Source organism: Pituophis catenifer, unplaced genomic scaffold (assembly GCF_029215685.1).
Source record: "Pituophis catenifer annectens isolate HBS135680 unplaced genomic scaffold, rPitCat1.0.hap2 SCAF_2, whole genome shotgun sequence".
In the NCBI taxonomy this organism is placed as follows: domain Eukaryota; kingdom Metazoa; phylum Chordata; class Lepidosauria; order Squamata; family Colubridae; genus Pituophis; species Pituophis catenifer.
In genome coordinates, this window is record NW_027256882.1 from 221,074,520 (window position 1) to 221,092,782 (window position 18,263).

Consider the following 18,263-nt stretch of genomic DNA (forward strand, 5'->3'; position numbering starts at 1 on the left):
TTGGATGTGATCTAGCACGATTAGTGAGGTAACCTCTTGCAAAGGGATCTTGTTCAGCCTGAGGAGGTTGAGAAGATCTTCTCTGATATAATCAGTGGATTGGACAAATGTCCAACCTGGATGGATGGATTGATATGGATGGACCTTTGGGATTCAGGAGTTATTAATATCTGTTTGAGGGAATTTTCCAGACAATGTCCAGAGTCTTATTTGGGCATGCCTCAATATAAACTTAGTTACAGAAAAACACATTGCTATAGGCTGCTGAGATACTAGAATTAGCTTGCTATTGAGGTGTACAGAGACAATCTAGCTGGTGACTGATTCCTAAAAAACAGGATAACTTTTTCCTTGGTGCTAGTAGTGTTTTGTGACATCTTACTACAAGATTTTTTTTTCCTTCTGTTCAATTGTGTCCAATTCAGAGACTGCCTGGACAAGTCTGAAGTTTTCTTGGCAAGGTTTTGGAAAGTGGTTTGCCATTGCCTTCTTTCTAGGGCTAAGAGAGAGTGACTGGCCCAAGGTCACCCAGCTAACTTAATGCCTAACTGATAATCTCCTGGTTTCTAGCCAGATGCTTTCACCACTACATCAAACTGGCTCTCAGAACAAGATTAGCATAAAGTTAATTTTTGTACCATCTTCCATATAAAAACAGTTAATACATACTTAGTAATTACTTTAACTTCTGTAAAATATTCATTGTTAGTCTTTTATATTGTGAACATACTGTAGATAGAACAGGAGTGAAGTGAGTGAAATCAGCAGAAATGTTGAACCAGTCTAAGAAAGAATATGGATTGGAGATAAATATTAGATAAAAGAAGATTTTTTTTCTCACTCTGAAATGGGCTTTCCTGCAAGCATGAATCAGACACAATAGATGCCACTAAATGCAGATAAGTCCCTTATCTTCACACATTTGACTGCCTTGGGGTTGGAATGCTGTCATAATCATCTGAATAGGTCAGATGGTGATCGGTGAGAAGTGGCTGGTGTTCCTCCTGTCTCTTGGAATACACAATACAAGAGGCTGCAGCGAATATAATTGCAACCAGGATCAAAGCAGCCACTATTGCAATCGTTATGATTTCAGTCACATGGAGAGCTGGAGCTGAAAGAAAATGGGGAAAACACAAAAGAGTGTCAGTTTTGTGAGCTGTTAACCCACTTGGGAATTTATTTTTAGACAATGTGGAAGTTAACCGAATTCCAATAATTTCAGGATCTTATTGATTGCGGCCATATCCCTCTAGAAATAGCTATTTTTAAAAATGCCCTCTTAAATTGCCATAGATCTAAAATCATAGGCTTTATGGATTGTTTGTTTATAAGGTTTTCTATGCTGCCCATTTCCCAAAATCATTCTTTTCTTTTTTTTAACCAATTGAAATACTGAATTGATGGAATGCATCCTTTAGGAGTCTGAATTCAGTTCAAAACCTGAGCTATTTACTCTGTAATATAAACTCATGAAATGAAATGAAAGCTTTTGGTAACATTACTAGAAAATACCATGTAGTCAACACAGAAAATTTGTTCTTCCTTACTATAAACCAAGCTGTTCATTAAATCAAGACATTGCAATATTTAATTTATTTGGCTTATAGACTTGTTTGCTATATTTTTTGATCAGCTGATTCTGATGCTAAAAAGGAGCATTCACCATTTATCAAATACCTTTTTCTTAAACAGATCAATCAAGATATTTAGATTTTAAAAACCACATACATGATACTTAGCCTGATTAGTATTTAAGGGTCTGAACCAGTCAAAGAAGCTACAAAAATCAGTACAGCCCATGACAGTTATTTTGCACATGATATATACACAAATAGTAATGTTTCTTTTGATCTAACAGAAAAAATGTTAGATCTGCTACCTGATGAAAAGAAAAAAATTACATAACTTACATGGCCACTGAACTTCATAACTGTAGCCCAGGTTTTCTGGTGCTGTAACAAACATCTCATCATTGGTTACAGGAGGCCAAAATGGTACCATATTGTACTGTCTGTTGTGTCCAATGGGAGCATTTTCTAATGGGTATGTTGAGTTATCTAAAGAAAAGGAAGTAACTATTAAAGTTTGAAAACTTGGAATTAAATACTTAAATGGCTTTTCAGAAAAGCTGGTTTGACATTATTCGTGGCTGATAAAACAATACTAAATAATTCTTAATACTAAATGATTAATTCTAAATGATTTAATACTAAATGACAAACAAATAAAATAAAAATAAAATTAAAAAAAATGATAGATTAAACAACAGCATCATCTGCCTATCTGTATCCTTGGGAAAGACTTGATAGGTGGACAACAATGCCAAATCCAGTATAAACAGCAGGCTGACTGGCCAAATGTAATGTTCACCTAATACTGCCCGGCTTCCAGTATTATTTGGTTAGTTAATGGACTGACAATTTATGGATTATTTTAATAATAGAGGCATGACTGACATGCAAATAAAGTGAAGCTTTTAGTCTTGAATCAATGTTTAATGCCACCTTATAGAAAAACCATCCTTCTAAGGCTGCCAATCACTACAAAGCTTAGAATAGATTCACGGACAGAACCAATTAATATTATATAATAATGTAGGTTGAGTGAATCAATGATTTATGTGTGTGTATTTCTAAACCAGGTGTTGTAAAGCATCTGAAAATCTGAACGTATACCTTGGAGTCTCGCTGTGACTCTTTCATAGAACTTTTGTATTGAAAAGTATTCTGGAACACATTCTAAAATAAGGATTGTCAGTCGGATGCACTCCAGATGCTTAGAATTAACAATCCCACAAACCTTGACAATGATCACGCAGACTGAGACTGATGGGAGTTGAAATCTAGGTTATTATCCTTGTTATAAGGAATTTCCCCCACGCATGAATATTTGTGACATTCACAAAGTGTCACTTTTGCCTCATGGAAGCTGAAAATTTATTCATGCTGGACATTCATGCTTGGACATTGATCATGGGTACAATGAATTAAACTGGGCCAGTACTTCGCCAACTACTTTATCCACTACTAATTGTCTCCTGACATAATCTTGTGAAACTCACCATGCCTTCCCATCTTTCAGTGCAGTTGAAAGCTGTTGCTCTCATGGTACAGTCCCTAAAAGTTTCTTTTTATCATCATTTTTTTTTTATTCTACAAGACTTACAAAAAAACCCATCTAACTTCTACCGTGCCAGTTCCTTTTGGATGTTATTGCTCAGCAAAGCATGGCATGAATTTAAGGAATTCTCCTGCAGCAACGAACAGTCATATGAATCTTAAGAAATGCCACTTGACTTGCTATTAAAAACATACAGAGAATGTTGCTGTAAGATTTTTAAAGATTACCTTCAAATGTATACCCCACAACAGAGTGTGTATTGTTTTGCTTTTCTTTTGGGAGATGGAAATACAGAGAGCTACACATTCGGGAAGTTAGGAGATGTAAAAAAAATAAAATAAATGTTAGCATTTCTCTTTCTTGGATCTGCTGATGCAAGGAAATACCAGAAGAGCTTATGATCTTCTGGTGAGATTTATCCTTTATCAGCAGTATATACAGTAATTCCTTTTGGGGGCTAGATTTTATTCTGCTTCTGGTAAGAAGAGATAAAGGATGCAGTTGCGGTTGGTTGCACTGCTGCTGTGGGATCTTAGCATCTTCTTTACAGAGGCAGAGATTGTTGCCTGGATAATTTATCTCAAGCACTGTGTTGGGTATGGATTGTAACTGGGATTCTATACAGAGGAATAAGATAAATCCAAATATCTCACCAGGGTTATGCCTTCTCAGCCATTCATCAAAAACAGCATCTGTAAACGTGTGGAGGAGGACGAAAATGGGATCATTGGGGGATAAATGAGTTTGCCCTCCAGTTCCATTCAAAAACAGATGAGCCAGATTGTGAAGGCTTCGCACTGCCGGATCATACTTTCCTGAAGGATTGCTGTAGCCTGGACATAAGAATAAAGAAGAGGGGAACAATCAGGGGTGGGCTTCAAAAATGTTAGCAAGGGGTTCTCTGCCCGGTTGCTGGGTAGGCATGTCCATGGTGGGTGTGGCCTAATCAGCCTCCTGCACCACGGTGGGGGAGGCATTTTTGCCCTCCCCAGGCTCCAGAGCTTTTCTTGAGCCTTCGGGAGGGCAAAAATGGCCTCCCCAGGCCCCAGAGGCCCTCTGGAGCCTGTTTCTGGCCTTCCCGAACTTCTGGTAGGCCTGTTTTTCGCCCTCCCTGAGCCTCTGTTTGCACCCTGCACTAACCTGCATCCAAAATGGGCCGTGTTGAGACTCCTGGGTGTGGTGGAGCGGGGCGGGCCAGCCAAGAATAGGATTTGGGGGTTCTCTGAACTGCTCAGAATCTTAGCTAGAGGTTCTCCTGAACCCCTATGAACCCCCAGCAGCCCAACCCTGGGAACAACTGAGAAGCAATTCTGGAATCCTTGCCTGTCCTAGCTAAACACAATCCTGCCTAGCATAACATCAGAAAACCATCTTCATCTTCTCCACAGAAATTACATTGCTAAAAGGCTAGGCCTATTATATGAAAAAACAGATCATCCTATAGCCCAGATATAACTTCCTGTTTCCCAAGAATAGATAAGTCTGAAATCAGTGACTTAGCAATATGCCTGGCTCAGACATAGTTTGTTGCACAAAATGAGGTAGAGCACATGGATAGTGAAGACAAAGGAGGGAGGGAGAGAGACTGTGTTTTCCAGCTTTGAATAAAACAATTACTTTGCATCAACCTGGCAATAATATAGCTGAAATCTCTGTATGCATTTGATAAATGTGGGTGCTCCTCTGCACTCCAGGCGACAAGGTATTATTTCAGTTCTCTATGTCTCTTTTAGAAGTGACTTTGGGCTTCTGAAAAACCCAACTAGCATGCTAGATTCTTGGCAGGTATGAATCTTGATTGTTATTTAGCCCAATGTTATGAAGTTATGTGGCAATAATTGGAGTGAATAAAATTAAGTACTTAGTATAATGTATTTAGCATCCTGTATATTAATTCCTTGCAAATTCATACTTGCAATATGACTGTGCTTTTTTTTAACACTTGTGGAACAACTCTGTGTCCAGGTTCTGTGATACTTTTCATTCTTGGAACTCTGTCTTTAAATATGTATTTGATGCTGGGTTTTTTTTTTTTTTTAGCCTTCTATCAAAATGAGAGAGAGGGAGGGAGGGAGGGAGGGAGGGAGAGAGAAAGAGAGAGAGAGAGAGAGAGACCAGATACATACATACATATGACATACATATACATATACATACACATATATATGAGGAGTCCTTGGTGCTCTCTGAGTTTGCTTGTTTTCTTGCAGACATTTAATTACCTTAATTAGGTAACATCTGGTGTCTTGCCTGACTGTGTGGGTGGGAATGATTTTAGGGATTTGGATGGGCTGTTTACTGATGGCACTTTGGCAGTTTCTTGATTGGGGTATTGCTTACTTGATTGTTGGTCTGAAGTTTCAGACCAACAATCAAGTAAACAATACCCTACCAGGGGTGGGTTCTACTTACCTTTACTACCGGTTCACAACGGGGCCGAACACGCACGCATGCTCACTTCGCTTGTGCATGCACGCGCTCTTCTGCGCAAGCGCAGAAGCTTCTGCACATACGCAGAAGCATTTTGATGATGTCGGGGTCGATGGGTGGAGCCTCCCACCAGTTTTACTACCAGTTCTATAGAACCAGCAACCCACCACTGTATCCTACTCAAGAAACCCCTCATTTCAACCCTGAGTTACAAATAGTCATATGTATGTATGTATGTATGTATGTATGTTTGTATGTATGTATGTATGTATGTATGTCTTGGCCAAAAAAAACCCCCACACCCTTTTAATTTTGCTTGCATAAAATATCCATGTTGTTCAACGCTACTAAATGCAAAGCAATTAAGAAAAATGCCAGAACCTGTATACTTAACTAATAATTGGGAGCTCATATTTTCCTATCAGGTGTTGATAGACCTCAACTGCAGAAGCCAACTTGGATGCACCAAAATATATTGTTCTAAATATGCAATAACATAAGGAATGGTGATATAACTAACTATTTCCCAGATACATTTATTCTTTTTTTAGGGTTGAGGATGAGAAGACATTCTCATCAACTGAAATAGGATACAGGATTCTATATTTTCACTGTTCAGTCTTGTAGATGAAGTGTAGGTGAAATGTATTAAGCCATTTGAACATATCAAGTACTGAACTGTAATATTGTATTCAATGGGATTTCTCCAAATGTGATACAGGTAAAAACACTTGTGGGACATACCTGTTATGATGGCCTGGACTAACCATGCACAGAAGCATTTTGATGATGTTGGGGTCGGTGGGCGGAGCCTCCTGCTGGTTTTACTACCAGTTCTATAGAACCAGTGCGAACCGGGGGCAACCCATCACTGAACTGTATACAGTCAACATATTTAACTAAATCAAAACTGATTGGTAGAACTGCTTAATTTAATGAATTGGAAAAGATCATGTTAATTTTATTTAGAACGCTTTCTAAACAAATAATAAAGTCCACTTTGCACAATAAAAATGATGTCTGCTATAAAACTAAGATTATATTACCAAAACCTGGTGGCAAAATAGCAGAACTTCATCAGCAGCATTTCAAAGGAGTTTTCAAGTCTTAACAGGGTTTGAAGGATGGCAACCGTAGTAGCTTATCTCCCTGAAGCTTCATATACCTATTCTCACTTCAAAGTAACCCCAAGGACTATTGTGGGTCTATTTCCTGAAATGGTGTGTGTGTAACTTAAAGCATTGGAATTCTAGCAGTTTGCATCTCAAAGGTCTCCATATCCAATCCCATTCCTACCTTTAAAGTCCAAGAGACACTCCCCACTCCCCCACCCCAATTTTAGCCTTTCATTATCTAGAGACATCTCCAAATGGTCTTCTGGGCCCACCAGAAAGTTGGGGGTTTCCATTTGGCCCCGGACTTCTCAGGATTGGGCTATCCTGAGGTTTGGTAAATCATGATGGGTAAGACATTTGCTATGGCCTATATTCCTCCACCTATGTATTGCCTAATATGTACGGCAGTGGTGGGTTTCAAAATTTTTTACTACCGGCTCTGTGGGTGTGGCTTGGTGGGCATGGTTTGGTTCCCACTCCAGGGGAAGGTTACTGCAAAATCCCCATTTCCTCCCAATCAGCTGGTACTTGGGAGGCAGAGAATAGATGGGGGTGGGGCCAGTCAGAATTTTTACTACCAGTTGTCTGAACTACTCAAAATTTCTGCTACCGGTTCTCCAGAACTGGTCAGAACCTGCTGAAACCCACCTCTGATGTAGGGGCCTCCAGGTAATATAGTATAGTATAGTATAGTATAGTATAGTATAGTATAGTATAGTATAGTATAGTATAGTATAGTATAGTATAATAATATAGCAAGAGGTGGACATTTTAGTATGTCACTGCTTTTAACAAAGTCAAGGATATGCTATGTTTTGAAGTGCTTCTTATTTTTTTTAAAAAAAAACATTTCCTGAGGCAAAGTACCGTAAGCCTTAGCCTCAAATAGTATTACTTGCTGATGTTGATAAAGCCAACATTTGCTTTCATTTCACCCCTCACTGGCAGGGCCACTGATTTTGAGAAAAACTGCTGAATTCAATAAAGGGGTTCCCTCTCATCTTATTTGTTTCCAGATTTGGAAACCCAGACAATGAATCTTGGGGGTGATTTCCTAAACAATTTCTTTTCCCACAAAAGGATTAGAATGTTTTTTTTTTTTAAACCCACTTCAATGTTAGGAATGTGGTGGATTTCACCTTTGGCTTCAAGAGTTTGTTTGTTTGCTTTGGAGTGACTTGCCTTCTACTGTATTACGGAAACTGTCTGCTGAATTGGAGTAGAATGGAGGCGTGTCAAATAATCCGACTTCTAAGCAAAGAGCAACATCCTCAGGCTCTGGAAGGCGCTGCACCATGGGACGGGCGACGTTTCCGGCTGGATTGCGTCTAATTGGACCACCTTCTGTGCCTGACATTTGGAAAACAAAACAAAAACAGGGGCATGAGGGAGGGGGAATAAGATTTAATGGATTATCAGGTTAATCACATAATCTAAGAAATAATGCAGTGAAGGTATTTTAGAGGGAAAAAAAATCCCACGTTCCTTGTTTTTAGCTAAGAACCAATCGCAGTAAATGTTGCGTATCACTACTTAACCTGCTGAATTCCTTTTATTTTTCCAAAGGCAACTTATCATGCGGTAAATACAGAAAATATATAGATTTATGCATGATCTGTCCACTTGGTTGTGCTCAATTGTTATGTTTTTCCCCCCTGACTGTAACTTTATTTCACTCTATTTATGCATTGGTTTCCCCCAAAGCAGGCTGGATAAAAATATGGTATTAATTTGCATATACATTATTTCCCTGTAGGTACATTTTTGGTGTAGATATTTTGAGATGTGAATTAAACAAATGTGCAGCTGTTGATATATAAAAGGTATATTGGTTTTTATGTAAGTTTGAAGAGGGTAACGTGGGATTACTAAAACATAAAACATTAGTCTGAATAGATTTCTTCTCTTTCTCTGCTACTTTGGGGCTTTTATAGTAGAAGGAGAGTGGTAGCAATATCATTTTTTTAAAAAAAATTGATTTATATGCCGCCCTTCTCCGGAGACTCAAGGCGGCTTACAATGCACTAAGCAATAGCCTTCATTCTTTTGTATATTTATACAAAGTCAGCTTATTGCCCCCACAACTGGGTCCTCAATTTACCTACCTTAGAAAGGATGGAAGGCTGAGTCAACTTGAGCCTTGGCGAGATTCGAACCTGCAGTAATTGCAGGCAGCTGGTCTTAATAACCAGCTTAATAACAGGGTGCCTTAGACCACTGTACTACCAAGTAAGTATATAAGCCTAAATACCAAGTATTTAGGCTTATATAAAGAGTAATAGAAACCATTATGATATATAAAAGTAAGACCTACTTTTAAGACATTGAGTCAGAAAAATTCTTATTTAAATTTTGCCTCTGCCATTAATTCAATCAATGGCCTTAGGTTACAGATGCAATGCTGAGACAGTAGTGCAGAGTTTCTCAGCCTTGGCAATTTTAAGAAGGATGGACTTCAATTGAATTCTGGAAATTAAAGTCCACCCATCTTAAAGTTGCCAAGGTTGAGAAACATTGTGCTAGAGTCACATTTGTCTCCCTCATCCTCCTGGACGTAACCCATACAGCCTCTGTTGCAAAATTGTAACTGTTAATGAAATAGAAAGGTAAAAATAACATAGGGAAGAATCATAACAAAGATATTTTTAAAGTTAATACAACCTATGGCTTTTTCTCTGGACTTGCCCAGTTTTTTTCTTTTGAGCTCTGTCCATGTTTTTCAATTGGGACCTCAATGTGTGGATCTCAAACCAGTGTGTCCCAGAAAAAAGCTAGCCATTTTGGAATAAATCTTTCTCCTTAGTTCTAGATTGGACCTCTCCTTGATATTGTCAACCCTGAAGCTGATGTGACCAGACCCATATTGGAACTTCAGTGTTGCCACATTGGAGCTGAGGGGTAGGGAAGGGGGATTAGAGATAGAAGGTTTTGTGTAGCCAAAATAAAATACTTTCTCTTGGGAACCAAGGACATTCTCACACCTGGACCGTGGAAGAAGGAGGGAGGTCTCCAGCCAACTAGACAGCATCTTGATTGGACCATGTGACTGATTGTTTGGGTTTGAGGAAAAACTTTCTCTTTTAACTAGGTGAAAACCATGGGAACCTTAGAGTTGGTTTTCACCAGATATGTGCCAATATGATAATTCCAAATGAAAGTATTCTTTGAGTAATCTACATGCCTCAGAGTCTTGCCTGCTATGGATGTATTACTTGGAACCATGACAGATATGTTTCCACCTGTTACTTCTTGTCCTGGCCTCAGGTGCTTTGGAGAATAGGTTGAGCCCCTCTTCTCTGTGACAGCCCCTCCAATATTGGAACACTACTATCATGTCACTCCTAGTTCTTCCCTTCATTAGACTAGATATAAATTTGAAAGAAAGCAGAATTTTCCTCAACATCCAAAATTGGAAGTGTTTCACATGACAGTGAACTTGATTAATGATAACAAGTGTTCATGTCCTCTGAATGAAACATGTAATGTTTTGTGTGTATGTGCACAATTTTAGTAAAGACAAAATTAAGCCTGCTAGGTTCCATATCTGAACCAAAAAGAATTCTTAAATATATTTATTACTCTTAAGGAAACTGTGATAACAGCTAAATAGCACTACAAATCTAGGCTTACTGTTGCAAATGGTTCCCAGTGTGTCATAGTCTTCAATAGCCTCACACAAGATGCGCCACTGCGAGAAGATTGAGTTGGGGCTGAGGAGAGAGTCATCAAAGCTGCTTCTGGATCCCATGAGATCATCTGTACAGATGTCACAGCTATTTCTACCTGTGGCAAAGTTCCAATAAGGGAGGGCAAAAGAAGGATCCTGTAGCATATCCTGGTGGATAAAATATGGGATTCATGATGAGCCATGCTGTGTTGCAGAAAGACACACACAATTCACAAGGACATGCAAGTCATTCTTGGCAGTTCCTTTCCTAGCAGGCCACTATAATGAAGTTGGAACTTCAAATATATGGATTTGAATATGATACTTCTCATTCTAATAAGAGGCATTTGTATGAAAAAAAAACAAAAACAGATTACTATTTCCATCCATAGGGAGTGGCCCAGGAGTGAAATCTACTTACCTTCCCTACTGGGTCGGAAGTACACACGCTGTGCACAGGCGCCGACCCTCTGTGTATGTGCAAACCCTTCTGCACATGCGCAGTGGGTAAAAAACAGGTTACTTCCTAGTTAAAACCAGGAAGTAATGACGACCGGGCAGGTGGGCAGAGCCTTGAGCTACCATCACTACTGGTTCTCCGAACCACCGGCTGTCATCGCTACCGGCTCGGCCGAACCGGAAGCATTTGGAGTGGCCTTGTATACTCAGGGAATCTGCAGCCTGATGGCGCAGCAGACTAAATAGCTGCTGTTAAAGTAGCACTTAGCTGCCAGCTGCCTGCAATTACTGCAAGTTCAATTCTCACCAGGCTCAAGGTTGACTCAGCCTTCCATCCTTTCGAGGTAGGTAAAATGAGGACCCGGTTTGTGGGGGCAATAAGCTGACTTTGTATAAAATAGAACACCGCTTGGGGGGGGGCCAAAAAGCCCTACTAAGCAGGTATATACAAAAGTATGAAGGCTATTGCTTAATGCATTGTAAGCCACCCTGAGACTCCGGAGAAGGGCAGCATATAAATCAAACTAATAAATAATAAATAAATAAATAAGCCTGCATAAGTCCCTGGAGCTATTCAGATGTTTTGAATGCCAACTAATCTGACTTTTTTTATATATGTCTGTATGGTTATGGGAGTTTTGAATGATTTTATATTTAAATAATTGTCAAACAGCAGGTTGCCTAGGCCACCCAACATTAATTAACTACAGCAGGGGTGTCCATCTTGGCAACTTTAAGACTTATGGACTTCAACTCCCAGAATTCTAGCTAGGCATGAATTCTGGGAGTTGAAGTCCACGAGACTTAAAGTTGCCAAGGTTGGACATCCCTGATCTACAGCTTTCCCAGTAGCTTCTTTTAGGCAAGGAACATCATTACTCCAAATTGAAAATGAAGCAGGGCTTGCCTGTCTTTTGATCTGATACTAGGCAATATAAATAAAAATACTTTACCTGAATATCTCTCTCCAGTTGTAGCAGGTGATATCTGTGCCAGGTGAGAAATGCTGGTCCTTCATGGGAGAAGTCTACTCCAGCAAAACTTCGCTGTCCAGGCCCAAGATAAGTTTTTCTGACAGAGTAATAATGAGACCACACAAAATAGTTATAAATGGACACATTTTCAAATTGTGGAGTGTTGCCATCAGGACCCAAGATCTCCTCACGTCTCCTGGTTGCGATCATAAAGTCAGGGTGTGTTGTAGTTTTGGCTTGCTGTAAGACTCTTAGAAACTCTGTCTTTTCTTCACTACTAAAATCCAGAAGATTTCGTCTAACTGGAGAGCAAGGAAATAGAATTAAAGCCATATTAAAGGAACAGTGGAAATATCAACAGAAGACCGAAAATACATCAATATCCTGGTTAAAAAAGTTCTCAGATCAAATCACATTTCAACAAGAGGTTGGACCTAGAGAAGATGGATAAAAATACTTTAATATTTTGAAATAAAATATAAAACCAGAATGCGGGCTGCACAGAAGTATAGGATATTATATCATATAATTTAATTCAATTTGGTTTATAAATTAAGCCAAGATTTTAAGGAAGGCTTTTATAACTTCTATAGTTCGAAAGCATGCAAATGCAAGTAGATAAATAAGTATCACTTCGGTGGGAAGGTAATGGTGCTTTGTGATGTCATGCTGGCCACATGACCACAGAAATGTCTTTGAAAGTGTTGGCTCAATGGACTTGAAAGGGAGATGAACATCTCCCCTCCCCATAGTTGACAACAACTAGTGTAGTAAAACCTGCAGGCACTCATTTACCTTTTTACCTTTATAAATAATGTGACTATTTTGAGAGCTGGGAATTGGATTAGGCTTTTGATGAAACCTTTTGGACTTTCTATGGTATAATAAAGAGTTTTAAATTAATATATCACCACCTCACACCCCATTGCAGGGAGAGTAAATACCTTATGCATATAGGTCATTTTATGTAATGCAGTTGCTTTTGATTTGCTATACCTTTTATGAAAAGGTATAAGAGATATAAGAGATATATGAGCTATTCTGCAGATACATAGATTAATATATCATCTCATGAAGCTCATCAACTACATGAAGGTTCTAAATTCCACATTTCACTTCATACCATGAATTGGCTTATCAGTTACAGTAATATGTCCCTTGAATGTGAATAAATGTGGACGTAGGTAAAATGCCTCTTGATGAATTTATTTATCAGATTTATCAGCCACCCATCTTACCAAAGGGTAACTCTGGATGGAATGAATGCATGATAAATTCAGACTTTTTCAGGAAGTAGAGGATGCGCGAAAGATTTAGGGCTGCATTGCAAAGAATACATGATGAAGAACACATCTTCATTATCTTCATAAGGAAGATTTTGAAGTTACAATTTTTAGAAACTCTCCCACACTGCATATTTGGAATGAAGTTTTTAGTAAGGGAAGGTTATAGTAGTTGTCATTTAAAGGTAAAGGTAAAGGTTCCCCTCGCACATATGTGCTAGTTGTTCCCGACTCTAGGTGGCGGTGTTCATCTCCATTTCAAAGCCGAAGAGCCAGCGCTGTCCGAAGACATCTCCGTGGTCATGTGGCCGGCATAACTAAACGCCAAAGGCACACGGAACGCTATTACCTTCCCACCAAAAGTGATCCCTGTTTTTCTACTCGCATTTTTACGTGCTTTCGAACTGCTAGGTTGGCAGAAGCTGGGACAAGTAACGGGAGCTCACCCTGTTACGCAGCACTAGAAATTCAAACCCGACCTTTTGATCGACAAGCTCAGCACCCTAGCCACTGAGCCACCGCATCCCTAAATTGTCATTTAGTTTCATTTAAGCAAACAAACAAAGAGGCTGGTACCTAGGCTATTAAAAAAAAACCCCAACAATATACTTTCACCACTGCAAATCTTACATGCACATTACAATTTGGAAACATTTTTTGTTCTGAATTGGTAAGATGTAGCTGCTTTATGTATTTCTTTGGAGTATTTACATATCACTAGTTCCACAAGGATCTTTCATGAAGTTAATAAAAACAATTAAAACAATATATTTCCATCACAGTCGCTGTCTCTATAAAATCACAACCTAACATTGATATCCATGTCCAATGGCCACATTTAAATGTATTAAAATCTTACTTAATAACACCTGGGTAATTTCATTACAATTTCTGCTAAAGAGATCAGTTGTGTCTGCACTTCTGAATTTCACTATGGAAAGACTTCATGTGAAATTCCGATAGGAAACTATTCCACAGGGATAACTTATAAAGCAAAAAAATATCATGTCCTTATTTCCCTCCCTTGATCTCACATGGAAAAGATCTCTAAACACAGCATTTTGGAACAACAAATGCACATAGCAGGAGGCAATAGCTTTCCCAGATGCCATGCAATAAACAAAATCAACTCAAATTGTACTCAGAAGCTTATTGGAAACTACTGTGGCACCCCCAAAAAACACTGTTTTATGACATGGATAGCTGTCTCTTGCCCGCAAGAGATTCCCAAACCCTGCACCAGCTGCAACTTCCCAATCCCATGGAAGATACATTTCAGTCAACAATTTTAAATATGATAAAGGTATTAGTATTTGTTGTAGGACCTCATTCAGGAAGGGCTGAAGCTAGATAAAACCTTCTCTAGCTACAACCTTGACTGCTGTGTAGCATTAGCTGTGAGTCTAGGAGGATCCCTAGTTGTGGATTTTTTATTTTAGCGACAGTATCTCCTCATTTTATTGTTACTGGGGCAGGAAAAAGGTCAAATGTCATTTGGGCAAACAATAACCCTGTTTTTGCAGAGATTCAAACTCAGTTTCTACCCATCCAATTTCTATTGGCCTGCAGCCAATTCCTTCGTATTCCTGGATTGGTTGGGAGCAGGAATATATAGCTGGCCTACTGATGGTTCTTCAACCCAAACTGGTGAATGACTTCTCCAAACATCTTCATATATATATTAAAGAACAATTATAAGAGTGTGATGGAATCTGTACTGCAGCAGCAGAGGGGGAAGATTTTGGCAGTTCAGAGCTTTCCTAGAAAGAAACCCAGCTCAAGAGACTACACAGTCCCAAGCTGGATAGGGGAAGAGGAAAGCTGCTCGGGGCAACCACACCCTAGAATCTCTCAAGATAAGTTAAATAGCTTAGAAATTTATAGCTTTAGTTTGGCAAGATTCTGTCTATTGGGTGTCTAACACATTGACATTAGATTCAAGCCAAGAGATGAGACACTGAGATCCAACTGAGTCCAACCCCTTATTAGCTTGAGCCTAAATACAAGTAGTCCTCTATTTACAACAATTCATTTAGTTACTGTTCAAAGTTACAACAGCCCTGAAAAAGTGACTTATGACCATTTTTCACACTTATGATTGTTGCAGCATCCCCATGGTCACATGATCCAAATTCAGATGCTTGGCAACTGGCTCCTATTTTTTTGATGGTTACAGTGTCCTGCGGTCCTGTGACCAGCTTTTGTGACCTTCTGACAAGCAAAGTCAATGGGGAATCTAGATTCACTTAACAACCTTGCTACTAACTTAACATGTATGAGGATTCACTTAACAACTTGCTTAACGCATTGTAAGCCGCCCTGAGTCTCTGGAGAAGGGCGGCATATAAATTAAAGCAAAAAAAAAAAAGAAAAAGAAAGAAAATAAAAAAAAGAAAATAAAAGAAAAGTCATAAAATTGGGCAAAACTCATTTAACAAATCTTTCACTGAGCAGCATAAATTTTGGACTCGATTGGGCTCCTAATTTGAGGACTACCTATATATCCTGAGAGATTGTAGGGTGTGGTTATCCTGAACCTCTTCCTTCCTCCCCCATCCAACTCGTGACTCTTGATCTGAGCTTCTTTTGTAGAACTGGTGAAATCCTTTCTGCTATGCTGCCACAAGCATACATTCCATCACAGAGAGTAACAAATCATCACTGTCTGGATGACTTTTCTTTCCCATAACCAACTGGTACTGTCCACTTAGGAAGGAATGGAAACACAATAAAATAGTGCCTGCAATCCACAACTCTCATAGATGCTACAGAAAAATACCATGGTCAACAGTCTTGAAAGCTGTTAAGAGGACCAAAAGGAACAGGAGGTATGCACTTCTTTTATCAGGTCCTGATAAAGGTCATCCACCAGGATGAATGAAAGTTGATTCTGTCCTTTAAGGTAAAAGGTAAAGATTCCCCTCGCACATATGTGCTAGTCATTCCCGACTCTAGGGGGCAGTGCTCATCTCCATTTCAAAGCCAAAGAGCTGAAGACGTCTCCGTGGTCATGTGGCTGGAATGACTAAATGCCAAAGGCATACGGAACGCTGTTACCTTCCCACCAAAAGTGGTCCCTGTTTTTCTACTTGCATTTTTTACGTGCTTGCGAACTGCTAGGTTGGCAGAAGCTGGGACAAGTAACAGGAGCTCACCCCATTACATGGCGCTAGGGATTCGAACCGCTAAACTGCTGACCTTTTGATCGATGAGCTCAGTGTCTTAGCCACTGAGCCACTGCATCCCACTTCTGTCCTATATACAAGCTTAAATGTTGATCAAAAGAAATCCAGATAATCTGCTGCATTTCCCAACATACCCAATGTAACTTCTGAAGGTTTAAAGAACTGTTCTTTTAAAAAAAAAATCTGAATGTTCACTTCTTCCTTGGTTTTTTGATTCAACATGAAGTGTTTATTTATTGGATGAAATCATATACTGGGTTTGAGTGGGATCATTTTTATTGTTCAATGAGAACAACAAAAAATCCTGTTGAAAACAAATTCTTTTGCTGTGTTTTGAGATCATCTCAGACTCATGCATTAAGTACCTTCTTTTTACTAAATATTGTTCTGGGCTCGCATTCTTTCATCTGGCTGAATGCTTGGTCTTGGGAATTATTCAAATTCCATGTAGCATTAAAAAGACAAACAAACAGCCATTTCTAGGAATCAAACAACATAGAAAACCTCGCTTAGAATAATTCTCAATAATTCTTAATGGCCTGAACAGAAAGACATTGCTAAAGGGCTGTAGTTTATATCTTCTACTGACTTTACTACCAAGAAGCTTTCAAACAAAGTATATCTTTTGTGACTTTTATATTCCTTCTCCCTCAGGTCTTCTTGTTGTTCTGATCATCATCTTCTTTGGCAATTTTTTTTAGTGGAGAAGAAGCATGAAGCTGGAAGGCCCACTATATCAGTGTGAAATAAATTAGCCCTAGATTGCCAATCCAGTCATGAATATGCATACATTTCTCAATTAATTACTTATGGTTTATTTGTTTTCTTTCTTTCTTTCTTTCTTTTAAGTCTGCTTTTCTTTTCAATTTAGAGACTTAAGCTTGGGTGAGCAAAAGATAGTAAGAATAGATGCCAATACATTTCTCATTTGAGATGATCAGGCAGACACCTTGTGAAGTCATTCTTCAAATATCAGCATCATTATTGGAAGGGCTAAGAAAGAAGCATCAGGGAGCCCAAAGGGAGAACAGAAAGAGGACTGCATTCTCTTTCTTGCTATTGTGCTTACCTATAGTAATCTTCTGGTCACAGGTGGGGCCAGTCCAGCCAGGTTGACATGAGCCACAGTGGTAACCATAAAAATTGTGGTTGCACCGACAAGTTCGATTGAAGAAACGAAGAGGCCACTGCTCTCGGTCATCTTGACCATCGTGCATATATTGAGGTCCATGGGGTCGGGAATCTGCTATCACTTGTACGCATTGCCCTCTTCCAGAAGATGAGCCACAGCGATCTGAACCAGGAATCACTCCGGGAGACAGGTCTGGGCAACATTCGCCTTGGATCAGCACATCCACTGTAGCGCATTGTCTTGGAAACTGAGCATTAATTGCTTCCAACAGGAGGAGTAACGGTATTGCAAGATGCATAATAACTTTGAGATTCCACTGAAGCAAAGCGGTAAGGTTGCGTCTCTAAGTATTTCGGAAATTCTCTTAATTTCTTTGTAGGAAAACGGGCTCTGAAATAAAAAGGGAAAAGGGGGTGTGTGTAAAAATCCCCTGCTTAATACTATAAACTCCTATTTCACCAATGAAAAGGAATACCTCGCTTCCATTTTTTAGAGGGTTGAATGCATGGTTTATCAATATCAACATTCAAAACAACAGTACGTAAAAGTGTTGTTACTTTAGATTACTTAAAATAATTCTCTAGGAGGAGTAAGAAGAAGAAGACAAAAAAGATGTACGCAGATGATACACTGAATGATTGATTATGTATTGTATGTTTGTTTGTCTATAAAATTAAAAAAGGGTTTCAAAAATAATAATAATAATTCTTGCGTCAATGCACTGTAAGCCCCAGTATGAAGTTTGAAGAAAAAGATGCATACATACTTGTTGCAAATCTAAAGCAACCATGACATCCTTTAAGTTTAAACATTGTTTTCATCATTCCCAGAGAAAACAGAAGCTGTAGATCCACAAAGCCGTTCCTATATTCCTATAATCAATCTATTTCAATTC

General features: G+C 39.0%; 1 protein-coding gene across 1 annotated transcript; it reads right to left on the reverse strand.

Annotated features, from left to right (window-relative positions):
- Nucleotides 1-914: 914 nt before the first annotated feature.
- TYRP1 (tyrosinase related protein 1) lies at nucleotides 915-17,684 on the reverse strand. Its single transcript, XM_070935554.1, has 7 exons — nucleotides 17,306-17,684; nucleotides 11,748-12,070; nucleotides 10,299-10,503; nucleotides 7,851-8,018; nucleotides 3,777-3,956; nucleotides 1,914-2,060; nucleotides 915-1,114 (listed from the first exon to the last, which is right to left on the reverse strand). The coding sequence occupies exons 1-7, from the start codon at nucleotides 17,664-17,666 to the stop codon at nucleotides 915-917; spliced, it is 1,584 nt and encodes a 527-aa protein (XP_070791655.1). The 5' UTR covers nucleotides 17,667-17,684.
- Between the last annotated feature and the right edge of the window lie 579 nt (nucleotides 17,685-18,263).

Bases quoted from the DNA above. Each gene is read 5' to 3' on its own strand.
- TYRP1 (XM_070935554.1), bottom strand. From the start codon at position 17,666: ATGCATCTTGCAATACCGTTACTCCTCCTGTTGGAAGCAATTAATGCT. The intron at 8,019-10,298 runs GTAAGCCTAGAT...TCCAAATGTCAG, and splicing joins ACTGGGAACCATTTGCAACA to GCACAGAAGGTGGTCCAATT. The intron at 2,061-3,776 runs GTGAGATATTTG...CCTTTTCTTTAG, and splicing joins GCTGAGAAGGCATAACCCTG to ATAACTCAACATACCCATTA.